The 13,054-nt window shown below is 38.8% G+C and overlaps 1 protein-coding gene across 7 annotated transcripts in view; it reads right to left on the bottom strand.

The window, feature by feature from the left end:
- Mkln1 (muskelin 1) overlaps nt 1-13,054 on the bottom strand; it is a 202,379-nt gene that overhangs the window by 17,355 nt on the left and 171,970 nt on the right. For all 7 annotated transcript variants that reach the window (XM_052720218.1, XM_052720219.1, XM_052720220.1 and 4 more), the window contains 2 exons: nt 7,603-7,705; nt 338-392 (listed from right to left, as the gene is read on the bottom strand). In XM_052720218.1, the coding sequence (XP_052576178.1) occupies nt 338-392; nt 7,603-7,705 (158 nt within the window). The remainder of the gene's footprint in view (nt 1-337; nt 393-7,602; nt 7,706-13,054) is intronic.

Below are 13,054 nucleotides of genomic sequence, written 5' to 3'. Positions count from 1 at the left end.
TTCATTTCTAAAGAAAGATAATTTATTTACTTTCAAAACATTTCATTCAACTCCTGATACTACCCCACTCCCCGAACAACAACAAAGAGAAAGCAGCCCACCCTCAAGGGTTGATTCCGTTTATCTGACCATGACTCTGCTGCCGTCTGCCTGCATCAAGCAGCATATGAACTGAACACTGCAGGCAGGAACGGGTAGATGATGCCTGAGAAGTAATCTTTTAACAACTATCAGAAATCACATACACTTGTTTGAATGTACCTCACCTAATGTACATATAAGACACCGAAATCCAAACAAATGTTAGTACAACAAGATAAACTGCTGGCACACTTACCTAGAGCTGTGAAATCTGAGCCAGATTTGAACAGAGCTGAGGCTAAGAGTTGAAACTGTAAAGAAATACAAATACAAATTAGATTGACACACTTAAGAAAAATAACTTTGTGACTTTTCATTTGCTATAACCTGTTTTTATGCATTCATTGCACAGATCCAATCACCAAATGTTGGCAACAACCTCCAGCCCCCGCCAGCACCATTTAGATTAAAAGAAAACAATAACATGCTGATTTTTCCTTTTTATTTTTTGAAACAAAGTTTTCACTGTGTAGCCCAGACTAGCCTTGAACTCATATTCCTATCTCAACTTCCTTGGATGTCTTTAATTTTCAGATAATGTTTACACACTAATATTTTATAAGGCCCAAATGTCTTTTAGAAGTCTGAAATGGGACAAATATTCTAGACTTATCTATCTTTTAAAAAATTATTATTATTATTATTATTATTATTATTATTATTATTATTATTATTTTACTATTTTATGTGTATGGATGTTTTGGTTGTATGCCAATATGTGTACTATGTGAGTGTCTGATGCCAATGGAGACCAGAAGAGGATGTTGGATGCCCTGGAACTGGAGTTACATATGGTTGTGAGCCACCATGTGGGTGTTGGGAATTGAACCCAGGTCCTCTGGAAGAGCAGCAAGTGCTCTTAACTGCTGGTAGTAATCTCCTCAGTAGTAGTCTATATATATTTGCTCATAATATCTTTGGTTACCTCTCACAGCAGAATTAGAATGGATTCACACAAACATTCAGGAACTTGTATGATTTCTGAGAGTTTATGTTTCTTAAATGATTAATAGAATTACGACACTGGAGTTAGAGTAATTGCTGAAACATTTTTAATTACAAACTCAACTATGTAGTAAATATAGGATTCTTTAAGATACCTTATTTTTGGTGCTGGACACATGACTCAGGGGTTAAGAGCACTGGTTGCTCTTCTAGAGGTCCTGAGTTCAATTCCCACCAACCACACAGTGACTCGTAACTATCTATAATAGGATCTGATACCCTCTTCTGGTATGCAGATATACAAGTAGAACACTCATACATAAAATATAATAAAATTTTTTTAAAAAGATCTCTCATTTCTTATATTTTTGGTTGTGAGCCTAGCCTTTAACGGCTGAGCCATCTCTCCAGCCCAATTTCTTAAGTCAATTTTGATATATTACATCTTTTAAGGACTCTTCTGTCCATTACATTAAGCTCCTCAATGTGCTGATAAGGTTTTTATTGTACCTTTCTGTTACTCTTTTCATATTGCTGGGGTTCTAGTGACTTTCTTTTTTCTTGCTGTGCTGGCTGTAAAGAAAATGGTCCCCAAAGGGAGTGGCACTATTGGGGGTGTGGCCTTGTTGGAGGAAGTGTGTCACTGTGGGGGCGGGCTTTGAGGTCTCTTTTTGTCAAGCTTCCCTCAGTGTGACAGTCAGTTGACTTCCTGTTGCCTGCAAGATGTAGGACTCTTAGCTCTAGCAACATGTCTGCCTGCATGCTGCCATGCTCCCCATCATGATGATAATGGACTGAACCTCAAAACTGTAAACAAGTCACCCCAATTAAATGTTTTCTTTGTCAGAGTTGCTGTGGTCATGGTGTCTCTTCACAACAATAAAAATCCTAACTAAGACACAGGTGATGTTGACAGTTTATGTTTTCATTTTTCTCTTCACAAATCTTGATAAGAGGTTATCCATTTTATTTACTTTTTCAAAGAACCACCATTATACTTTATTTATTTTTATAGCATATTTCCTATTTCACTAACGTTCTCTTTTATCTTGAGTTTTTCTTTTTCTTTCCTAACTCCTAAAATGAAAAATAAACACTGATTCCTTGTGGGGAAATTTAAGAGAAATCTGTTCTTTTAACAAATTGACAAAGTAAGTTGAACTGATATATACTATAACATAATTTTAATAGATACCAAATTGTATTACAGTCCTTTTCCCCAAGTTTCTCAAATGTCCAAGTGCAACCTAAACACCACAAGCTGGTTGTCTCACAGGCATTTCAAATTGGACATATGTAAAATTAGGCTCCTAATCTCAGTCAGGAGCCCCCACTGAATCCAAGAGAAAAGCAATTTTCAACTTACTTCTTTTAAACTACATTTAAGTTATCAATCATATGTCCATTCTACTTTAAGTATACTCAGTCTCTAATCTATTTTTACTTCTTACCACCCTACTGTGATCTGAACTACCACAACTTATGGTGTAGATTTCCGCCACTTCTCTCATGGGTCTTCCTGGCTCTGTCCTTGTTCCCTTTTGGTCTTTCCTCAGGACAGCAGTCAGAGTGGTCTAATTAAATACAGAGATCTTATCATTCCCGTGCACCATATCTGGAACTGAATCCTTCATCATTCAAAGTAAAAGTTAAGGCTTATGAAGCCATTCATAGTCTGCTTTCCCAGTCTCTGTACACACCTCTCCAGCCTCATTTCACACTTTCCCCATCCTTCTTTCTTCTCCACTTCAGTTAGCATGGGCCCCTTACCATCCTCCTAAACCATGCCAGAGTGCTCCCATACCCCCAAGCATCTCTGTTCCAGCTGTCAGAAAATTATCTTCACTATACTATCTCTTCAGAGAACTCCCTTGTATTCAAGTCTGTGTGCAAATCTGATTTCTTTTGAGGCCTATTATGATGAACCCATTTAAGACTTCAACTGCCCCAATTCTTACCCTTATAAATTATGATCTCCTTTAGGCCCAATCCCCTGCCACTGGCTTTTTGACACAAGGTCTTATGTAGCTCAGGATGTCCTTGAACTCACTGTGTTGCTGAGGACATCCTGGAATGCCATATCCTCCTGCCTTCACCCTCCAAGTCCTGAGGCTTCAGGTGTGGGTCCTATGCTGTTCCTTTACTTTTCTTACATTACATTAGCTTCCATACTATTAACCAAACTATAACAAACTATGTAATTTGCTGACTTACTATGTCTATTATCTCCCTTAATAGGATGTTAGCACCTTCTAAACAAGGATCATTCCATTTACAAACTTATTTCCTATGCGAAGAATGCCTGGCTGCGTAAGGAATCAATACGCAGCTATTAAATGAATGAGAGCAATATTTTGTAAACATAAAAGAATTGTATAATTAGTACAAAATGTGGTCTATTAGTTGAAAACTTGTTTTCCCCACTCCTCTATTATAGTATCTTTTCTGAAAATGGCAGGCTTGAGTTTGGTATTTTTTTCCTCAAGCCTTTTCTAGAAAAAAAAATACCACCATTTTTATTAGCATATATTAATTACACATAACAGGTTGCATCAGGACATTTTCATCTATGTATAGTATTTAATGTATATATACCTAACCTTTCTAGGTCCCCTCTCACTACCAGCTGATCCTGTTTTTCTTTTCATGATTTTTGTTTTATTTTGTGGGCTTTTGTTTCTTGTTCTTTGGTGGTTGTTTCTGAACTACCATATTTTATTAGTTTGAACAAACAAACAAAAAACAGGATCCTGAGGGGATTCTTTACAAAAGTATAGGCTCAATTTCATTTTTTATAAATTTTATTAGAAGTTCATCCCCAATTCAGAACCAACATTTGAGAAAGTGAAAACAACAAAGAACCATGTTTTGATTTACAATGGTAGGCAACTATCACTGTCCTAATACTAGTTATAATACAATGATGAAGATTATGATAATTTCCACATCTATTCAAACATAAAATACTTTTGGTTACTGAGAAGCTAATTTAAATAATGAGAAAATGTGTAAAGCATACAAACAGAAAAAAAAAAAAGAAGCAACTCAGACCGCCACACCAACTCCAGTGTCGTCCGTGTGACATGAACAATTATGTCAATAATAGCAGACGGGAGATACGAGTCCCACGGGACTAAGCTCCCTGGGGTCCCTGGCAGAGTGCCCGTGTTATGCCTCCTTCTTGAAGGAGACGTGCTTCACAGATCATGAGCTCTCTGGGCTATGGGTTCTGTATAACTGCTTTTCTGATAATGTTCTAATTAATCTATAAAACACATCCAAAATTAATGAATGCTTAGGTTGTGAACTATGGGGGAAAGGGGAAGCTGGACATGGACCTTATTTAGATATAGCAGAATGAGCTATTCCTTTAAGACCCCAAGGCACTAGATAAAGAAAGTATAATAATTCACGCACTTCTAGGAAATGAACACTCACCCACTAAAAATCCTTTAGAAATCCCAACTAAAGTAATTTATAACAAAAGATGTTATCTCATAAAAGACAGATGGTGGGCCCCTCTGTTAAGGAAGTTCAGCATTAGAAACTTAAAGACTACAACAAAACCCCTTCCCCTTACAGGAGTAAAAATACAAGAGTCCATATTCCAACAGATAAAAAGTTTTATATTAAAATAGATATATGATAAAAAAAAAAAAACTTAGGGAGGATCTACAACGTCCAAATTGGCTAAATGGATCATGAAAACCAAAAAAATAAAAGTACATAATAAACTAATGAACAACTGAGATAAAGATGAAAGACACAACTACAAGAAGCCTACACAAGTCTAGGGACTGCACTAAGTTTAAAAAACACAGACTGCTCTTTGGGTCATAAAGTTCTTGTGGGTAAAGAGATATGTCTAACGCCGATTAATAATTGTATGCTTGCTGTTTTTTTTAAAGATGATGTAATTAAATTATTGCCAAGCTCTTGTTGTTTCTTGTATGATTTGATATTTTCTTTTCTGTATATAAACTACTGATTTGCAGAAGTAAAATTACAGCAGATTCAAACCACTTCGGAGGGTGTTGTCTGTCATTCGCCAAATCCTTGCCTTCCTGACTACCCAAGCTCTGGTTCCCCTACGGTCGTGGTACCCACGATGGGCCAGTCTGTGACATCAGACTGTTGGATTATAAAGTAGTTTAAAAGTTAAACTACTGCCAGGCAGTGGTGGTGCACACCTTTAATCCCAGCACTCAGGAGGCAGAGGCAAGCGAAATCTCTGTGAGTTCGAGGCCAGCCTGGGCTACAGAGTGAGTTCCAGGACAGGTGCAAAGCTACACAGAGAAACCCTGTCTCAGAAAACCAAAAAAAAAAAAAAAAAAGTTAAACTACTTATCCATTTTGAACCACATTATAGTCTCATAGACCCACCATTCCCAATATCAAGTGTTTTCTGTGTTTTGTTACACATTCAGACAGAAGAGAAGGTGAAGCTGGCTGGTGGTGGCGTTCGCTTTTAATTCCAGCACTTGGGAGTCAGAGCCAGGAGGATCTCTGTGAGTTTGAGGCCAGCCTGGGCTACAGAGCGAGATTCGGGAAAGGCACCAAAGCTACAGAGAAACCCTGTCTCGAAGAAAAAAAAAAAAAGGGTAAGAAAAGGTGAGGGTACAGTTTGTGAAGTTTAGAGATGATTCTAATGGTCACAAGCACATACCATCTCACTAACTTCTAGGGCTAAGCATTTTAGCTTTTAGAAAATGCAAAGGAAACCCGTATCATACAAAATGTGTGAGTCACAGAATATTAGAGCCGGTTACCCATATTTTAAAATGGCTACATCTGAACTTGTAATAGTTCCATGTCCTGATTTTTCCCATTAACTCTAAGAACAAACTGTTTTATTTGACCTACTTACAGCTCCCACAGCTGACACTATTTACTCTGAAACATTTTGTTTTGATCTGGTTTTTTTTAAAAAAAAGAGGAAAATAAGTGTGTCCAGTTATGGCCATTTTATATAGAACATGGAGAAAATACAAGGAAATTGATTTAGCATTCTCAATGCATGGTACAACAAAATGTCCATTAATGTATTTTCACAACTACATGGTGTAATAAATCATGGCAGATTACTAGTTTCTCAGCAAAACTACAGTAATTTCCCACATTTCAAATGGTATTAGGAATCAGGTAAACATTCAAAGAAAAACAACTTCTTGTCCCCCAAACAGAGGGCTCTAAATTGTAGTCTGCTTGTTCTATACCTAAAGAAGAAACCGCAATCAATACTGAATGAGAAGGACTGAACACGTTTTCATGGTAGGCCAGGAGAGAGTACTCTGTTTCAGTGTGGCAAACATGCAGGTTTTGTTGCCTTACAAAGACAATGATCCAGCTGGGTGGCGGCAGTGGCACACCAAAACTACACAGAGAAACCCTGTCTTGAAAAACCAAAAAAAAAAAGAGACAATGATCCTGGTGCAGGAAAGAATCTGTCAGGAAATCAAAACCCATGAGGGGAGTCAACAAGAAGGGAGAAAAGCACTCAATATTGAGTCCCCAAGGCAAAGCAAGGCGGCTCCGAACAAGGAAATGGATGTAGGGCAGAGCTGCGAGCCTCCAGCACTGGCTGGGAGGAGAAAGGCATATGACTGCAGCTCAGACTCCAGCGAAGGGGCAGGAAGAGACTGTAGGTCCAGTGCAGACACATTCACACACTGGACAGGCACATGTGCCCGTAAGAAGAGAAATCTTGAACATCTGCTTCTTCCACATGGAACAAAATCCTGAGACTCATTTCTCAAGCTTAGGAATTAGGTGAATGAGGTTAGTAGCCTATAGTCAAGTTATACTGCTAGAAGCCTCTTACAAGTAACTACTAACACTGCAAGTATTCCAAACCCACCACCCTCTCTCCACTTTCTCCATACAAAGAAGGGAAGTTTTATTCCTCTCTTAAGAGATCTTAACATCAACAGAAGTGCACACTGAACCACCGTATATAAACCTTGATGATCTATAAAAACTAAACTTAAATTTCCCTCCATAAATACAGTACTAATGTCTAATTTAAAATCTTATACCTAAAAATTCTTTTTGAATGAATCAAATGTGCCCACTCAATTTCTATTTATTTTTTTCTCTTGGATGGAAGGTATTATGAGACACTATGTGACTTAGGTTAGCCTTTAATTAGTGATCCTCCTGCCTCAACCTTCCTAATGTTGGAGTGCAGGCATTCAGCACCACACCTGGCTCTGTTCACCACATCTGTTCACTTTTTGTTTTGTTTTGTTTTTTGAGTCAGGGTTTCTCTGTGTAGCCCTTGCTGTCCTGGAACTCAATCTGTAGACCAAGCTGGCCTTGGACCCACAGAGGTCTGCCTGCCTCTGCCTCTTGGGATTAAAGGTATGTGCCACCACCGAGGGCTGCCTGTTGACTTTTTATTTCACCCATTTTTTATTATCCAAGATTAGAGCATATTTTCTTCATTTCCTTTAAGCACTCAAACTAGAAAAACATTTAAAAGAATATTCCACTTCTAAATTTTACTCCCCTCTTTACCTCTTTTGTCTCTTCTGGGTCTGAATGATCCACAGTTATATAAAGATCATTCTGTAAATACTTCAGAGCACTAAGAGGATCCATCTGGGCCTTTTCTTCAAACCTAGAAAATACAAAACAAGGGAAACAATTACTTTGAGTTATGAGAAATGCCTTTAAGACTTGAAGAAAGGTATACTGCTTAGAGATGAACTATTCTGGGTATCTAGAAAACTTTGTGAGGATCCAGAAGAATTAAGAATTCTCCCATGCACAGTACAAATGTCAGGTCCATAGAGATGCAACAGAAATGCCATGTGGCAGCCAGCTGGGCTGCTAGAAAGTCCGTGACGGCACTTCTTACCTTCCCTACGAACCGTGGTGTGCAGGCTGGCGAGAGGGCTCAGCAGACGGTCCTTGCCACCTCGTTTAGTGAGCCGAGTTTAATCCTCAGAACTGACCTCCCTAAGTCGTCCTCTGTCCTCCACACACACACTGCAGTGTGTGCACACCCCTAACTGTGCACACATACTCACATAACAACTTTAAAAGACCCCAATGTGTCACATCAAAACCACGTAGATAGAGACTAAAACTGCTTTCTGAGACTAACAGACTAGACTTTCTGATGGCTCTGATAGTTCTTAACAGTTTGGAAGTTGAAATGAATAAGGCACTTAAAAAAGAATCAATTTTCTAATTAAAAAAATTATGTGAAGAAGTGTTTTGCCTGCATGTATATATGTGTACCCACATGTATGCCTGGTGCCCAGAGAAGTCAGAATACCAGATCCCTTGGAATTAGAATTACAGACAGCAGTCCAAGTATGATACTTTTAGTAAGTACCATTAGCACAGGTTAGATTTTTTTTAAGTGAATATTTACCTTAAATTAAAAAAAAAAAATTTTCCCTCTTTCCTCCCTCCAATTTTTCCCATAATCCCCCCCTCCATCTCAAATTGATGGCCCACTTTTTCTTTGATTATTATTGTTACATATATATGCATAAATATATAAAATAAGGTTTGCTAATTTCATTTAGTGTTGCTTATATATGATTCCAGGGCTGATCACTCAGTATTAGACAATCAATAGGGATCATCCCTGAAAAACACTAATTTTTCCACTCTCAGCATTCCTTAGCTACCTGGTTCTTGCCTAGGGACAATACCTTATGAGATTTCCCCCTTCCCTGTGAGCACGTCTGTGGCATTGCCATCATTTAGGTCTTGTTTAGGAAACTACATATTGTTGAGGTATCATGGGTGTCACTTCCTTGTCATTTCTAGGACACAATCTCACAGCAGACTTCTTGGTCCTCTGGCTCTTACAATCTTTCTACCCTCTTCCATGATATTCCCTGAGCCAAAGGCAATTGTCTCAAGCTTGATCAGCAGCTTATCAAGTGACGTGGCAGAATCCTTCCCAATAGGGACACTCTTTAAAGAACTCTCTCTTAAGAGAACCAAAAGATGGATATATAAGGATGTAGTGGTTTGAAAGAAAATGGTCCCCAAAGGGAGTGGCACTATTAGGAGATGTGGCCTTGTTAGAGTAGGTGCTGTCTTGTTGGAGGAAGTGTGTCACTGTGGAGGTGGGCTTTGAGGTCTCATATATGATCAAGCCAGGCCAGTGAGACAGTTCACTTCCTGTTATCTGCACAAGATGTAGAACTCTTAGCTACCTCTCCAGCACCAGGTCTGTCTGCATGTCACCATGTCCGACCATTATCATAATGGACTGAACCTCTGAACTGTAAGTCACCCAATTATATGTTTTCCTTTATAAGAGTCGCCTTGGTCATGGTGTCTCTTCACAGCAATAGAACAGTCATTACGACAAAGGACATATAAAAAGCAGACACAGAGGAGGGAGTAGGCTGAAGTCATAAAACAGTCAGTCTATCAGCCAACCTGCCTACCTGCCTGCTCTGAGGCCCAGGGAAAGCAAAGTCAGAAGAAGCCAGCTGAACAGGAGGACACAATGAAGGAAACAGAACTGTTCTAGCTTCACACACAACTCTCCATTTGGCCTCATTACTAAAATGCAGAGAAGGTACCTTAGTGCCTGGGCTATCACTAAAATAACTGTTTCAACTGAATTATCCTAGGCATACCTCAATCCTCTGCAATGTGAAATAAACTCAAATTTAACTTTCCATTCTATTAAGTTCATTAAGAAATCAATTTCCTGGAAGTTATGTCTTCCCTCTTGTTTGTGAGTTTGTTGTTTCCATCCTGGGCCGCTGCTACTGTTCTTGTTCTTGTTGTTGTGTTGTTGTTCTTCTTCTTCCTCCTCCTCCTCCTCCTTCTCCTCCTTCTTCTTCTTTAATATCTAAATTTATTATGTATAGTGTTCTGCCTGCATGTCTGCCTGCATGCCAGAAGAGGGCACCAGATCTCATTACAGATGGTTGTGAGCCACCATGTGGTTGCTGGGAAATAAACTCAGGACCCTTGGAAGAGCAGCCAATGCTCTTAACTGCTGAGCCATCTCACCAGCCCCTATCCTGGGCTTCTTAACATGTAAAAAGTGCTCCTGTAGTCTAGAATTGTGTTTAACCAACAGTTCTTCCCTACTGTTAAACATGAATTTAATGCTTTAAGAAGTCTCGCTCCTTTCTACACACAAGTCGTCATCCAGTTTAGAAGATATTATATGAAAAGTTAATGGTGACACTTTATTTATATCCTTGGCTCACAAGATACTTCTTTTCCTCAAAATCTATATGTTAATTAAATAGAACAAGTAACTTTCCACAAGAAAAACAAAAAGTCATGACCTAGTAGTACAGGGTAGGCATCTATATAATCAAAGACTGTCTAATTAATATGCCAATTTCTATCCAAATGTATTACAGAAATAAGCTCTATTCTATATGTAATATAGGAAACGCGTAAGTTTAGCTACAGTTGGCAGAAGAAAAGCTCTCCGTGTTTTCAAACATTTCAAGTGGGCCTCCTATTATCCGTCTGACAACTGTGGTAGACCAATGTTCCAGGGTCACCCTGGACACCTCTTTGTCTCAGAGCCACACCCAAACCACCACAGCTTCTATCTGTAGACCGTTCACTGTTCAGAAACTCACTGTCTGGTCTCAATCCCTCCCGTGCTGTGCCTCCAGACACACCAAACATCCTTACTACTCTCCTCAATCTGCACCTTCTCCCTCTCTGCTGATGACTCAATGACGTAATGTCAGCCCAAGGCATTTCTTCAAATGTTCACAGATGCCTTCTGTGTTATATAAAAGCTTCCCAAACTGAACTTAGCCTTCCCAATGTACATACTGACCGTTTCTAAAGAATTCTGTATGACCTTATACCCCGTTTTTTGATCATTCTGAATGTGTACTCATCTTTGAAAATCTCACAGCTCCTATTTCCCGGCCTTGCAGAACTTGTCCCTCTCTGTCTCTTCAGCCTCATCTGTCACTGTCACTTCACTCCTTCCACGTCTACACAGTCCTCCTCAAACCATGTAAGCATGGCAACACCTTTAACCCCAGAGCCCTGCCTATTTTCTGGAACATTTCCACCTTAAATAGCTGCTATTTCTTCAAAGTCTTTGGGTGGAAACTTTAAAACAAAATCACTTATTTTTACTGAAGAAAACACCCTCAGCTCCCTCACAAGTACGAATAATAGTTTTTGAGATGTTCTGTTTATCCTGTTCCTACTACCCAGCATATACTTACTGTTAGGTTCCACTTCTAAGAGTGGAACTTGAGAGCAGGAATTTTTGGATTCTTCACTGACACATTCTTGGAGGCTAGGCCCATGTCTGCCACACATAGGTGCTCAATAAGTATTTTTGCAATAAATGAACAATTTTATTAATGCTTTTAAAGACTCTATGTGGTTGGCTGCTTTTAGCATTCCACAAGTGATTCCAGAGAGGTCAAGATAGACAATTTAGTAAGAAGGAATAAATAAAAAATAATATATACTATTATATTGGGATGTAACTCAGTCATAGCATGCTTGTCTGGCATGCATAGGGTCTGGTTCAATAACCAGTACTAATGAACGAACAAACGAATAAATGTAAAACTTTAAAAAGACAAAATAAATATGTAATCAAGGTCCCTTTTCCAATATTAGACATTAGCTATCAGAACAAATGCCAAAAGCAACCTTAAGAAGGAACTGAGTTCTCATGCTGCATATGTTTATGCCACTATTATTACTTTAAGAATCTGCATGGACAGTGGGCCTTTATACATTAAGTTCTGTCTCAAGGACTTTGTGGCATAAGTTCTGAGATGAATTAGCAGTTCTTTTCCCACAGGAACAAACTGCTGATCACAAACTTTCAATTTCAGTTACTTTATTTTGTGAATTGATTTCATGCTCTTAAAAGTTTGGTAGAGGATCCTTTCCTTTTTTCCTTTATCCATTCCATTCATGACATGACTACCATCTCTTCTCATAAACTGGGACCCTACCTGCCCATCAAAAGTGTTGTAGTTGTTATTTTGCAGTGATGAGAACAAAAATTAGGGCTAGGAAGAAGGTGTACCACTGAGCTTTATCCCTGATCCAGAAATAAGTTTAAAGAAGGAAGACAAATGGCTACAATTTAAAAAAATTCTTGGGCTGGCATGAGTGTTGGAAAATGAATGATCTTTGTATTTCTAGAAGAAATGAAAAGTAACTTCCTGGAGAACATTTTGACAAACCATCACTTATATCACTTTTTGGGATAAAAATTACAGAGTTACCTAAAATATCTAGTAAGCTGATGTAACCCAAAGATTCTAATAAAAGGAGACTAGTCAATTACACATAAAACAGAATACTATGTAGTATTACATGACTAGAACTTATACTTCCTCTAACCCCGAGATAGGGTTTCTCTGCATAGCCCTGGCTGTCCTGGAACTTGCTCTGTGTACTAAGCTGGCCTCGAACTCAAAGAGATCTGCCTGCCTCGGCCTCCCGAATGCTGGGATTAAAGGCGTGCGCCACCACTGCACAGCCGCACTTGTACCTGTAAACATATTAACAATGTTTATGGTAATTCACATTGTTATTTGTTGTAGTTTGAATGTAAGTGGCTCCCATAAGCTCACAGCAAGTGGCACTATTAGGAGGTGTGACCTTGCTGAATTGGGTATGGCCTTGTTGGAAGAAGTATGTCACTGTGAGGTCAGGTTTTGAGGTTTCCTATGTTCAGAATACTGCCCAGTGTCTCAGTCAACTTCCTGTTGCTTGCAAGATGTAGGACTCTCAGCTACCTCTTCAGTACCATGTCTGCCTGCACATCGCCATGCTCCCCACCATGAACCTCTGAAACTGTAAGTGAGTCACCCCAATTAAATGTTTTCTTTATAAGAGTTGTCATAGTTATGGTGACTCTTCACAGCAATAAAAAAAAAAAAAAAAAAAAAAAAAAAAACCTAACTAAGACACTCATTGACTCAAAGGAATAAGACTCCTATTTTTTCAGTTAAATAAAGCCTATATGTAC

Source organism: Peromyscus californicus, unplaced genomic scaffold (genome assembly GCF_007827085.1).
Source record: "Peromyscus californicus insignis strain IS unplaced genomic scaffold, ASM782708v3 Scaffold_6__1_contigs__length_162567912, whole genome shotgun sequence".
Classification (NCBI taxonomy): Eukaryota; Metazoa; Chordata; class Mammalia; order Rodentia; family Cricetidae; genus Peromyscus; species Peromyscus californicus.
This window is presented reverse-complemented; position numbering and strand designations above follow the sequence as displayed.